We start from the raw sequence: 14,778 nt of genomic DNA on the forward strand, positions 1-14,778 counted from the left end.
AGACCTTGATAGTGATATCAGAGATCAGATGACTGGCCAATGGGGAGGAGGGATGAGAGTAAAAATGTTTCTGAAAATCATTTTTATAAAATTTAATACATATTTATTATATTTTTCTCAGTTTACAGTTCTGATGTAATTGATAAACAGTGCACTTCCATGGCCTCTGATAATACAGATGACAAAGCCGTTATTATTCTAATCCCCGTTAGACTTGGTGGGGAAAGGACCAACACCGACTACTTAGATTTTGTAAAGGTATGAAATAACTAATTTTTTTAACATAATGCTAGCTAATATGAAAAATACAGAAGATTTGCAGTCTTTTTTCTATGAAATGGATAGTCATGTAAAGCTTGGATTTTAAATTTCAGTACTGTAAGATCAAATGTAATTTAAAGGGTATGGTGTTCTATGACCAAGTAGCCTTTTAATCTTTTTGTAGCTAATCAAAGAAACATAGATGCCAGAACAGTCATAATATGTAATATGTCTACAGTTCCCATTATCCCTATTTGTGATTGTTTAAAAGTATGTACCTTTATTTATAAAACCCACATTAAACTATTTTGAGATAATGATTAAAATAAACTGAGTTTTCTATTATTGCTGTATTGTCTCTTAACTTGTTTCCTGTGCCACCAAAGGTTAATAAGTAGAATGACTGTTTTATATAGACAGAAATGATGAAGATAGTATGGGGGAAGGTTCCACCTTGGTTTTTTTAATATTAGCCAGTTAAAAATCTGTTCTATTTGAGAACACATAATTCTTTTTTCCAGATGAACCTGTTTAATTATGTTATCTTGTTTTGGGCAACAAGACATTCACTTGTCACAAAACTTCAGCTTAAAAGAAATTTTTTTTAATTTGAGTATAGTTGACACACAATGTTACATTAGTTTCAGATGCACAACATAGTGACTCAGCTTCTCTGTGTTATGCTTGTACTCACCACACCGGTAGCTACCAATTGTCATCATACAATGCTAACGCTTTTACCGTATCATTGACTATATTCCCTATGCTGTGTCTTTTTTTTTTCTTTTAGTTTTTTCTTTTACTAAGATTTTATTTATTCATTTAAGACAGAGAGAGAGAGCACAAGCAGGGAGGAGGGCAGAGGGAGAGGGAGAAGCAGGTTCCTTTGCTGCAGGCTCCCCACTGAGCAGGGAGCCTGATGCGGGGCTTGATCCCAGGACCCTGAGATCATGACCTGAGCTGAAGGCAGTTGCTTAACCAACGGAGCTACCCAGGTGCCCTGTGCTGTGTCTATTGTTATGACTGTGACTTACTCGTTCCAAAACTGGAAGCCTGTATCTCCCATTCCTCTTACTCATTTTGCCCATCTCTCCCACGTCCCTTCTCTCTGTTTATAGGTCTGATTCTGCTTTTTGCACAAAACTTTAACTTTTGAAATACTTCATTTTGGTTAAGATTATAGTATTTATATTATTTTCATAGTTTTAATAAAGTTCTCATCTTTTCAAGGCCAGAGATGGAATTCCTCTTTGAATGGAGTGTTATGGCATATAGTAATCTTGAAATTTGTCTCTTGTGTTTCAGTAACAGTTTGTTCCCCACATGAAGCATCATGGTCCATGTGTATATGAGTGAAACATATATCCTCACTGTAGATTGTGCTGTTTCTAAAAATCTAGAGCAGTTGTTTTCAATACATGGATATAGAAGTTTTCTAGCTGGTATATTGGCTTTTCATAATAGTTACTAAAATTCTGTAGGCATACCTGTTACTAATAATACCAATACTGTACTATATTGATAACATATGAATTCCCTAGGTAGAAGTGGGGTTTGCTTTCTAACATGTGGGCTCTTTAGTAAAGTTAATGGTAGAATGTGAGAAGTTATGAGCCATTTCATCTAGCGAATCCATTGAAGGTTTTGGGACTTTTGGCATGTTGCCATGTCTCAATAGGTTGTAAACACGTTTGAACTGGATTCTCTATGTCTTTTCTTTAACCATGAAAAGATTAGGAACTGAGACAATCTTGAAATTGACTCCTTTAGCCAAACCCCAATTTCTGGTAGAATGGGCTGCAGATGGCTTCAAGGCATGTTTCATATAGCTGAGGGCTTTGCTCCTTGGTGGTATTAATATTTCTTATCAGATGGCAGGATTGTCTCATGCTCTTGAATGATTCACTGGAGCCTGAAGTGTAGTGAAACAAACCATGGTTAGTTGTTAAGAGTGATCCTCGGTACCTAGCATATAGGAGTTGCTCAACAAATACTTGTTACCTCTCATGTTTGTATAATACTTTTAATACAGATATATCTCATTTTGCCTTCGCAACAGCTGGGAACTATCTTACCTTCATAAAACAGAAAAGAGAGATGTCAAGTCATAAGTTTAAGTTCAGATAACAAACTGGTAATGACCACAATTTTTGTTATTTTCATATTTTCCCCTAAAATATGGACTTTAAAAAAGTATTTTATTTATTTAGCATGAATGGGAGTAGGGGCAGAGGGAGAGAGAGAATCTCAAGTAGACTCCCTACTAAGTGCAGAACCCAATGTGGGCTCACGACCCTGAGATCACAACCTAAGCTAAAACCAAGAGTCAGGTGCTCAAGCAACTGAGCCATTCAGGTGCTCCTAAAATATGGACTTCTAAAAATGTAAGTTTTGTTTAATTTTTATATTTTATACATTTTAACTTTTCAGTTATCAGCAGAAAATGGCTGAAATAGCTAAATAGAGTAGGTTATATGCTTTGTGTTATGTTTGCTTGGGTTTGGTTGGGTCAAAAGTCAAAATGATAACTTGTAAAGAGGCATTCACTTGGAAGTGAAAAAATAGAGTGATAGTCCTGAAAAAAGAATGATCTTCCTCTTCCATTTCTTCTTCCTCCTCTGCTCCCCTTTCTCTTTCTTCACCTCCTCCTCCACCAGCATTCCATGCTTCCTACTCCATCTCCCTCTCTCCTTCGACTTCCTCCTCCTCCTCCTTTGTTAGCAGTTGTCTTTTTTCCTGCCAAACCATTGTGCATTGTACTCAGTACAATTCACCACTCAGTTCTATTTTTCAAATTTATTAATCAAGGTAATTCCAATCTTTCAGAGATGGTACCATCCCCTGCTACATTCTCTGAATAGAAAGAAGTTTGGTGTGGTGCTTTATCAGCTCTTAGCTCAGGAAGTTTGTTTGTTTATTTATTTATTTATTTATATTTTAAAGGACCTGGGATGGGGAAAATCTAATATGTTCTTCTCCAGCAAGACAAATTAGGACTTTTCTTTTTGACTGATTACTTCAGTCTTATTTATTGCTTCATGAGTACAGCTCAATAAATTCTCACCACTAGATAACCGTGAAGAAGCTTTTTTAGGAGCTGAAAAGGGTTTCGGGTTTCCAAAGGTGCAGTCTTTTATATGTAAAGGCATTCTAGTTCCTAATCTGCTTCTGTTTATTACTAAATGTGCTCTAGTCTGTTATAAAGGAAATATAGATGTCAGGAACCAAAGTCTTTATTCCATTACTTGGAGTCATTCTTTTTTTGCTGAGGAGAGCCACTGATGATTCCTGCTATATATTTTTTTCTTTTCTTGGCTATGAGGGACTTAGAACTTTCACTTCCTGGTGGCTCTCTTTGTCAGAAACATCGTGTGTCAGCTGATCAGACTGCTTCAACTTGAAGTAAGGCACTCTCTAATTAAGGATTTTTATTTTAGGGGAAAGGAACAGAATAATAGACTATTAATGGAATAATAAAAATAGAATAATAATATTTTATTGTTCATTTTCTGTATAATTTCATCTTAATTTGTTAGCTCTAAAATTTTAACCTATCATACGTGTTCTTTATTATATTTAACTTTTTTAGTTGCAGTTCTCCTTTCCAGAAAAACCTCTATATTTTCACATGACTGAAAATGTACAAAGTTGTTGTTTTCTCTAAAGGTTTATTTATAACAGTGAGGACCTGGAAACAAATATTCATAATGGAGATTTTAAAGCATGTTGTGCTATTTTCATAAAATTGAGTATTTTACAGCCATTAGAAATTATACTAGTGATCTGTATTTATTGGTAGAAAAAGATGTATATAATATAATGAGCGACTAAAGTTAAAACAACATATGTAGTGTGATCCCACATACATAGGACTGTATTCAATAAATCTTTATGTGAATGTATGTAAAATACATCAAGTTCAAGATGGTGTTTCCCAAATATTAATAATGATGAGCTCTTAGTGTTGGGGTTTTGGGAAATTGTTAGTTTTCTTTTTTAAAAAAGCTAGTTTATTTAAGTAATCTCAGCACCCAATATGGGACTTGAATTCATGACCCTGAGAACAAGAGTCACATGCTCTTCAGACTGAGCCACCCAGGCACCCAGGAAACTTTTACTTCTTTTTAAAGTAGGCTCCATGCCGAGTGTGAAGCCCAAAGTGGAGCTTGAACTCAGGATCCTGCGATCAAAACCTGAGCTGAAATCAAGAGTTGGATGCTTAACCCACTGAACCATCCAGTCCCTCCCAATTTTTACTTTTTAAAATACATCTATGTTTTAAAAATAACAACCACATATTATTATTTTTTAAATATTTATTTTATTTATTTATTTTAGAGAGTGCATGTGTGGGGAGCGGCAGAGGGAGAGAGAGAGAGAATCTCAAGCAGACTCTGTGTTGAGCATGAAGCTCAATGTGGGGCTCCATTTCACAACACTGAGATCACAACCTGAGTGGAAACCAAGAGTCAGGCATTCAACTGACTGCATCCAACCACATATTATTTTTAAGAAAATAATTTAAAAAATACTCTATGGTTTGATTACTTGTTAAAGGGAAAAAAAACATTAGTTCATATACTTTGTATTTTTATTAATTAATTAATTAATTTTAAAGATTTATTTATTTTGAGAAAGAGAGAGAAATCCATGGGAGGGGTAGAGGGAGAGGGAAAGAGAGAATCTGGAGGAGGCTCACTGCTGAGTGTGGACCCCAGTGCTGGACTCCATCTCACAACCCTTAGATCATGACAAGAGCCGAAACCAAGAGTTGGATGCTTAAACGACTGAGCCACCCAGGTGCCCCATGTACTTGTTGTTTTTATGTCTTCTAGATTTCAAAACATCCTGTCGTTTAAGAGAAAGAAAGTTTATTATTTAATACTTCGTGGTTTTATAATGTGCATTTTATCATTATTAGTGTTTTCTAACTTTATATGATATATTTATATGCATAATATAAGCTAAACTATTGCAAGACTTTACATGATTCCACTGGACATGTGTTTTAAAAGGTTAAGAATTATTGGGGTGGCTCAGGGTGGCTCAGTTAGTTGAGTGTAGGGCTCTGGGTTTCAGCCCGGGTCATGATCTCAGGGTTGTGAGATCACACCCTATATCTGGCTTTGTGTGCAGCTTGGAGTATGTTCCAGATTCTCTCTCTCCCTCTCAGTCCCCTCCTTTCCCCCCAAATAAATAAATAATAAAACACAAAAATAATCTTTAAAAAAGATTTAGAATTATTTGACCCACTTAAATAGAATTCTACTTAGAAGTGGATGCTGAGGGATGCACTAAATAATTTATTGAAGTATCCTTGTTATTTTATGAGTAAATTGACATTAAAAACAGTAACAATTATTATTTGCCTTGGATTAAATTATTTTCATCTTTGTTTATTCCAATAAATTTATGAAATAGCATAAAAATGTGTTAAGTGATAATGATGTACTGTATGGTGACTAACATAACATAAAAAAAAGTGTCATGTGAATGTTGATTAGAAAATTATTTATAGTCTAAGACTCGATGTTCAGTGAAAACAGTAATAAGGTCTAAGGACTGTTTCTAGTATTTCAAAAAATGTGATGAAAATACTGTGTTGATCATGATAAGGCTGCATCAGCTAACCGAAAGGCCAAGTGCTTGGGCTTTGGCAGGAGTTTTATTGCCTTTAAATGCTGACCTTATTTATTTCTGTATCTGGCAGACAGTAGTTGTTAATGTTGTTGAATGACATGTTGATCAGAACAGTTGATTTAGTCATGTTAATGTTGAGTGATTTAAAGAAAATAGAAAATAGTATGGTAGATAAAAGGATTTTAAAATATGGAGCATATGTACTAACCATAAAACTGGTGGTGAAATTTGGAAACTGCTATACATATTAATACTACTAATATAAGTTTGGTTGTTTTGAATAATTACCATTTTCCTCTTGACTCTAAATCTGAATTAATTTTTTTTGGCAGGGTATTTTAAGCCTTGAATATTGTGTGGGTATTATTGGTGGCAAACCTAAACAGTCATACTACTTTGCTGGATTTCAAGGTCAGTGATTTAATAAAACATATTTCTTTATTTTTTCTTTTAAAAGTCGGAAAGTTAATTTGGGACCATTTGGAAACAGAATGATTAACAGAGCAAAATGAGTACCTTATAAATTCATCAGTCCTACCATAGCCACTCATTTGTCATTTGGTCCACAACATAATTGGATTCTGTAAAATGTATGTTTAATTTCTGTTATTGCATAAACAGGCATAATTTATTGGTTTCACTAAACTTCAGAAGACATTGCTGCCACATTCTGGCAGTTACTATTTACATATTTACTTTTTACCAGTTTTAGTGGTGCTAGTTGATGATAAAATGACAAGCAATATGTTCTTCCTGTCAGGATAAAGTAGTGCAATACATTTTTCATATGCAAACTGTAGAATATAATTGTGTGTTTGTGAAAGTAATTTTATGACCAAAAATTAAATGACAGTCTCATCACTTTATAAAAATTCTGCTTATACAAGCATATTTGATTATGCAAAAGTTAATCTGTCCTGTGCAAACCTATGTTTCAGTCAATGAATATCAGTCTGGCAAGCTGTTATTCCCAGGTTTTTTTCAGCTATTCTACATAGAAATTGGATTGTAAGCCGTGTAATAATAAGGTGTTTTTTGAATTACTTGTCTTCTGTTTTGTCCTTGTAGATGACAGTTTGATTTACATGGATCCTCATTACTGCCAATCTTTTGTAGATGTCAGCATAAAGGATTTCCCTCTTGAGGTACTATGGATAAAGAGCTGCTACTGTTTTACAATATGAAGGAAACTCTTAAGTATGTAGAGATGTGCTAGACAGCTATGCTTTTATGGTATTACAAGTTAATAATATTTTACTGATTTATAAAACCACACTCCACACAGTAGTCAAAGGTTAAATAATTTGTTGCTGAATTTTAATTTATGACACACTTTCTTCTTCATTTATCTTTGTCTCTAACTTGTTAGATATCCCAGCCCTACCAAAATAAATGATCAAGCCTCTAAGTTATTTTGTAGATAAATAGCTGAATATTACTGAAAAATTTAAAATATTAGGTATGTTTAATAAAAAGAAAAAGGGGGAAGAAAAAGATGATGGAGATGGGTTAGAATGACAAAGTGTTTTGAGACTCTGCTGAATTATTTTAAGTATAGTGGTTGAGGCTTAGGCCCTAGCTAAGTTTTTCAAGAGCTAAGTTGTGTTTCTAATATTTGTTTTAGCTCTGATTTTTTTAAAGATTTTATTTATTTATTTGAGAGAAGAAGAGCATCAGTTGGGGGGTAGAGGGCGAGGGAGAATCAGACTCCCTGCTGGGAAGGGAGTTGGAATTGGGACTTGACCAAGCGGAAGGCAGACCTTTAGGCCACCCAGGTGCCCCTGTTTTAGGTCTGATTTCTTAACATATTCTTTTCCTTTATGTTGGGTCTTTTGTGAACCAGTATTTTATTTTATTTTTAAGTTTTATTATTATTATTAATTTTTAAAATTTTTTAATTTATTTTACTTATTTTTAAAAAAGATTTTATTTATTTATTTGACAGACAGAGATCACAAGCAGGCAGAGAGGCAGGCAGAGAGAGAGGAGGAAGCAGGCTCCCTACTGAGCAGAGAGCCTTATAAGAGTCTCGATCCCAGGACCCTGGGACCATGAGCCGAGCCGAAGGCAGAGGCTTTAAACCACTGAGCCACCCATGTGCCCCAGGTTTTATTATTATTTAAAAAATACTTACTTAGCAATCTCTTTGCCTACTGTGGGGTTCGAACTCACAAGCCTGAGATCAAGAGTTGCATGCTCTACTAACTGAGCCAGCCAGGCAACATGTGACTCAGTATTTTCTTTCAGAAAATTTTGAGAGTGCATAAGTGAGGTATGTAATTATTATATGGTTTTGGTTCTTGTTTTCTCAGTTGTTGCTTTTACAGACTTTTTTTTTTTTTTTAATATTTTATTTATTTATTTGACAGAGATCACAAATAGGCAGAGAGACAGGCAGAGAGAGAGGAGGAAGCAGACTCCCTGATGAGCAGATGCCCCTTTTACAGACTTTTAATATAATTGTAATCAATTGAGGGGCATGGATCACTATTTCTCAAAGGCTTGACAAATCGGAAATATCGTTTAATACTTGTTTTAGTAATAGCATCCTAGCTAATATTAATATCTAGTGGTATTTAAATGATAGGTTATCTCAGTAGGACACTGAGAAATTGGGTTTAGATTTATATTTTTGAGATGCTGGTAGAGTATCTCCACCTGTCTGGGTAATTCCTCTGGATAGTTTTTCATTTATCTCAGCTTAGGGATGTATCTTAGGCTATTTAGTGAATAGTATCATTTATTTTTCTATGAGAGTATAACATAAAAACTATAACAAATTGCTTTTGTACAAAAATGAAATTTCACTTTTTGCTTTTTAACATATTTTAAGCTTAAAATGCTCCAGGAGAATGTATTTTAACTGCCCTATATAATTGACATCCTTGACTTCTTATGTAGGTTGTGTGTATTTATGCTACTGAAATTTTGCAGTTGATTGACATAATGATACGAGCATTCTAAAACCATGCTTATACCTCAATGATCAAAATTATTTTTTTAAAGATTCCATTTATTATTTGAGGGAGAGGGGCAGAGGGGAGAGAAAGCATCCAAGCAGACTCCATACTAAGCAGGGCGCCTGACATGGGGCTCACTTTCACAACCCTGAGATCATGACCTGAGCTGAAATCAAGAGTCGGATGCTTAACCAGCTGAACCACCTAGGCATCCAAAATTATTTTTGGAAAGAAACTTTTTTTGATCAATACTTGTTTTTGGTCAATAGATGGAGAAATTAAAATCTTAGCTCTTTTATTCAATTCCATGTATTCAATCACTAGTAGTCCTGATACTTTGAGTGAATGCCTTGAATCCAATAGGATTATGAATATTTAAGAAAGTAGTATGATATCTGAATATTTGAGATTGAAGAGGAAATTTAGCAGATTACATCTTTTGTTTTTCTTACAGTATTGAATTCCTACATATTTAGAGTTGAGCTTTTAAAATACTGAAACCAAATCAGACCAAGTATTCTATTTTATTTTTATTTAAATTTTTAAATTTTATTTATTTGAGCTAGAGTGAAAGAGAGAAAGAGAGAGAGAGAACACAAGGCTGGGGGAAGGAGAAGCGGACTCCTCAATGAGCAGGGAGCCCGTGTGGAACTTGATCCCAGGATCTGGGGATCACAACCCAAGCTGAAGGCAGATGCTTAACTGACTGAGCCACCCAGGCACCCCTCTTTTTTATTTTTAAAAAAGATTTTATTATTTATTGGGGGGTGGGGAGGGGCAGAGGACAAGGGAGAAACAGACTCCCTACTGAGCAGGGAGCCCAACATGGGGCCCAATCCCAGGACTCTGAGATCATGCATGACCTGAGCCAAAGTAAAATACTTAACTGACTGAGCCACCCAGGTACCCCCCAAGTATTCTTTTTTAAACTGCCATTTATTGAACTCTTTCCATATGCAAGGCACTCTCCTAAGCACATTAGTTAGTTGTTTGTTGAATTGTTTTCTTCCCTATAGTTCCGTATCATTATATATTTGTACTAATTTTCCATTCTTGTGGATACGTTCTTATAAAATATATTAGTTTATACTGTTGAATTTTTATGTTAACTTTGTAGAAGAGAATTTCCTTCATCTCTATCTACACAGAGTTTTTAACACTGTGAAGTGAACGTAAGTAGTCATGAATGCATATATGTCTCTAATTTTCATATAGAGAATAGGGTATGAAGGAATAACATGAGCACCTTAAGGAAAAAAGTTGTGGAAAACAGCTTGAAATTAAAAGGGAATGAGAAGAACACAAGTGGCTTCTAGCAGTGAGGGTATGTTGAACTGTGGGTTCCAACTATCAGTGGTTCAGGCAGAGTATCAATTGCTGGGATGAGAGGACTAGAAGATAATGTATCTTCAATGTAAATACATATTTGTGTGTGTGTATGTTTAATAAGATTTCTCAAACCAGAGACTATTGTTTCATGTTATTTATGATATACTTTCAGAATTACAGATTCTAACTCTTATATAACAAATTCTATTCTATTATTAAGGCAATATTTGATTTTCTAAATACTAATATTCCACTAGTAAGGCAGGAAAAGCCTTATTAATAGACATGTTAGTCTGTTGTGATTCCTAGGCCCCCAGTTTCAAGTTTTAGAATGTCTATGCAGTGATTATTTTAATCTACCCTAGTAAAATCAGAGAATAGTGGCATTAAAGATTTAAGAATGATGTGACTGATTAGAGAGATGGATGAGTGAATTCATCAGTGAAACATGTACCCATTATGAATTACACATGTGGACTGCAGTTAGTAGGATTTGTTTTGTAGTAAGGGTATTCTCTAATTATCTTAGGAGGCTCCACCTTAAAGTATTTGTTTCAGTATTATTTGTATGTTTAGGTAATAGGATCAACTATTCCAGAAAATAAGCCTAGAGTAGTACCTGGCATTTAGTAGGTACCTAATAACTATTTGTTGAGGCAGTGAATAAATAATATATTGAAAAATGAAATAAATGGGAATTGACTCTTTTTTTAGTCATATATTTTTTTCAGAAACATATTTCATTGTCACAGAACTGTATCTAGTAAATACTCCCTAAAATGTGTTTGTAAAGTAGAGGGTGCTACTCTTACCAATCGTCAGAATTGTAAAGATTAAAAAAAAAATCATAAGTACATAGCTCAAAGAATTATCACAAAGTAAATATAGCTGTGTAACACCCCTTAGAAAATATTTTAGTCTAACTTGTTCTGCAATAAATAGACATGATTCTGAATTATAAATTAATGTTGGCTTGACTTCAGAATCTTCTTGGGTGAACGAAAGAATATAGTTTTAAATTTTAATGTTATAAAATGCCTCTTTGTAATATGAATCCTAGTACTCATATAGTAACACCCAATAGCAGTTTTAGTTTTCAGTCATCGGAGATTTATATCTGTGTTTTTGCGAATAATATAAAAAGTTCTTGGTATATATCAAAACACTATGAACAACAATGTAGTATTTGTCATTACTATGATCATTGAGATAATACAGTGAAACAACACTAAAACGATTTGGTTTAGTCTTGTTGGTTCTTACATGAAAACAATAATTAAAAAAAAAAACATAGGACATCCTCGTAGATGAATTTAAAAAATATTTTGTTGGACCTTGTAGAAACGTTTGGTCCTTTCTTATCCCTAAGTAGTAAAAACTAAATAAACATTCCTTATTATTGGCTTTGGAAGGAGTTGGACTGTTTTTAGATAGCTTATATGTATGTAGAATAACTTCTTTTTTTAAAGATTTATTTTTTATTTACTTATTTGAGAGAGAGGGAGAGAGAATGTAAGTGGGGAAGAGGGGTAGAGGGAGAGGGAGAAGCAGACCCCCTGCTGAGCCAGATGCAGCATTCCATTCCAGGTCCTGGGATCCTGCCCTGAGCCAAAGGAAGAGGCTTAACCGACTGAGGCATGCATGCACTCCTAGAATAACTTTTTGTAAATATGACCTAGAGCTGTCTGTGCCGTGTACACTAATCTATTCCTGTATATTGTTAACAAGTCTATGTAGTTATTCTGTGCCTTTTCAGATCTGTTTTCAGTAAAACAGATAAAAAAAAGGCAGGTTGACACAGTGTTGAAAAAAGACCAACTAAGGCAATACTTGTGTTGACTTGTACTTTGGAGACTCCAGTTTAGTTAGGTTGGATCTCACTATATAAAGTACTAGTTAAGCATTTTATAGAAGTTATAGGTTTTTTTTTTAAGATTTTATTTATTTGACAGAGATCACAAGTAGGCAGAGAGGCAGGCAGAGAGAGGGGGAAGCAGACTCCCTGCAGAGCAGAGAGCCCGATGCAGGGCTCGATCCCGGGACCCCGAGACCATGACCCGAGCCGAAGGCAGAGGCTTAAACCACTGAGCCACCCAGGTGCCTTGGAAGTTATAGTTTTGAAAACATATTTGTTTGGCCTGTATTTACTGCAGTGATAGAGAATTTGAATCTAATATATGATTGAACTATCTATAACGGAAAAAAGGAGCTTGAATAGGAGCTTGAAAAGGAGCTTGCATAGTCTCTAGTGATAACATGGGACACTAATTGGATCACTGGGATGGATATAGGGGGAGGGAAAAGAATTATTTTGACTGATTTACCATGAACATAAATATGAAAGCCTATGTTTTTCTGTATTTTGATAGTTTCAGGTTAAAATCCCTTAGTTTTAGATATTAAATGTAGGGAAAATTTAAGTTTATGAGTTCAAATTCGGCCTGGATCATTTTGAGAGAAAGAACATGTGTGCACAGGCGAGTGGGGGAGGGGTAGAGGGAGAGGGAGGGAGAATCTTAAGCAGGCTCTATCCCCAGCGTGGAGTCAGATGGGGGCTCCATCTCACAACCCTGGATCATGACCTGAGTGGAAATCAAGAGTCAGTCACTTAACTGTCACCCAGGTGCCCCCCAAGATCATGTCTTAATTGAGCTTATTCTTCAATTAAAAAAATAGAATATACAATAAAGAATTTCTCATACCTGTCTACCATTTACCCAGTTTTCTCTCTCTCCCCTAAACTTGTTAATTTTGGTATATCCTTGGGCGCCTGGGTGGCTCAGTGGGTTAAGCTGCTGCCTTCGGCTCAGGTCACGATCTCAGGGTCCTGGGATCGAGTCCTGCATCGGGCTCTCTGCTCAGCAGGGAGCCTGCTTCCCTCTCTCTCTCTCTGCCTGCCTCTCCGTCTACTTGTAATTTCTCTCTGTCAAATAAATAAATAAAAAATCTAAAAAAAAAAATTTTGGTATATCCTTAAAGTTCACTTATACAAACATAAACAAATTTGAATATATATATTTCTAAGGCCCTCCTTTTTTTACATATAAGCATTTTTTTATACACAGAAAAACAGACTTTGGTAGCCTCAGTGATTTTTAAGGACAAGCTATCTGAGCATTCAGGATGCCTGGATGGCTCAGTTGGTTAAGCGTCTGCCTTCAGGTCAGGTCTAATGATCTCAGGGTCTTGGGATTGAGCCCTGCATGGGGCTCCCTGCTCAGCAGCGAGTCTGCTTCTCCCTCTGCCCTACCCCCACCCCGCTCCTTCTCTCTCTCTCAAAATAAATAAATAAAATCTTAAAAAAGGCAACCAAACCAACCCAGCTTTAATTGAACTATCATAGAAACAACTAACTTGATTCTAAACCTTGTACTAGCTTATGTATGTCTTTTCCAGTGGCACATTTTTCCTCCCTTCTGCAAGTATTAGAAATGCATATCACTTTGACACACTTGTTTTCTTTTACAGAATGACACTAATGCCACATAAGGTGGAGATTTGACTTGAATGTAAATAATGGTGGCTGTCATGTTTTACAGCTTTGGAGAGTGGAAAGGACCATTTGCAGAGGATAGTCTAAAATGCTGTTTGAAATATGAAAGCATATTTATGAGAAAAACTAGAGGGCAAATTTTAAATTAAGTAATATCTTGTATATATTCAAGTCCATCAAATAAAACTAAATTAATCCTAAAGAACTTTTAAAATTGCAGACATTCCACTGCCCATCTCCCAAAAAGATGTCATTTCGAAAAATGGATCCTAGCTGTACGATAGGATTTTACTGTCGAAACGTTCAGGACTTCAAACGAGCTTCTGAAGAAATCACTAAGGTACTTTTATTTAAAATATTACAATATTTGTAAATAACCTAATTTTTATTAGACATAACCTATAAGAGGACAAAACTCTGTAAATAATTCTTTGGTAAAATTTCCTCTTGATTGTTAGTATTATTAGGACTATTGTGAGCCAGAAAATTAGACTGGGGACTCCTAGTCTTTGAGACTAATGAACATTACCAACTAGTGACCAGTTGAAAGTATCAATTGCTCCACTAGGTGGCACTGTTGAAATAAAAATCCCTTTGCAAACTAGCCATGTGCAAGCAATTAGGGTTATATTTTATTTGAAGAGGATTTTAAAAGGGCAATACCTTAGGGGGTAGAAAAAAAATTAATGAAGTATTTGATCAAGCCAAATTGAGCATTATTTCTTGTTAGTCCAAGTGCTTCTTTGATTTTTTTTTAAAGAGAAATGGTATTTTTGGATTTCTCAGAACTGCTTTATAAAATGAGCTGTGTTGTTACCTTCCAATAAGCTTGTCTAATCTGATCTATTCTACTTACAGGATCTTTGAAATAGGTTTATTTAACTCCCTCTCATAAGCTTTAAACTTCTGCATTTTTTTGATCTTTGAGTACTGCTAAAACATTTATAGAACCTTAAGATCTGTCTATATTTAGTACTTTAGAAAATAAAAAAGATTATTTAGGAAGTAAGCATAAATGGATGGCTGTCTTTATTAGTATCATAATAATAGGCTATCATTTTAAGGTAAGTAAAACCAATACTAAATTCATTTTTT

At 34.9% G+C, this 14,778-nt stretch overlaps 1 protein-coding gene across 4 annotated transcripts in view; it reads left to right on the plus strand.

Annotated features, from left to right (window-relative positions):
- ATG4C (autophagy related 4C cysteine peptidase) overlaps positions 1-14,778 on the plus strand; it is a 75,409-nt gene that overhangs the window by 45,865 nt on the left and 14,766 nt on the right. For all 4 annotated transcript variants that reach the window (XM_059374970.1, XM_059374968.1, XM_059374967.1 and 1 more), the window contains exons 7-10: positions 122-258; positions 6,234-6,312; positions 6,970-7,046; positions 13,904-14,023. In XM_059374970.1, the coding sequence (XP_059230953.1) occupies positions 122-258; positions 6,234-6,312; positions 6,970-7,046; positions 13,904-14,023 (413 nt within the window). The remainder of the gene's footprint in view (positions 1-121; positions 259-6,233; positions 6,313-6,969; positions 7,047-13,903; positions 14,024-14,778) is intronic.

The sequence above is a fragment of the Mustela nigripes genome, chromosome 14 (genome assembly GCF_022355385.1).
Source record: "Mustela nigripes isolate SB6536 chromosome 14, MUSNIG.SB6536, whole genome shotgun sequence".
Taxonomy (NCBI): domain Eukaryota; kingdom Metazoa; phylum Chordata; class Mammalia; order Carnivora; family Mustelidae; genus Mustela; species Mustela nigripes.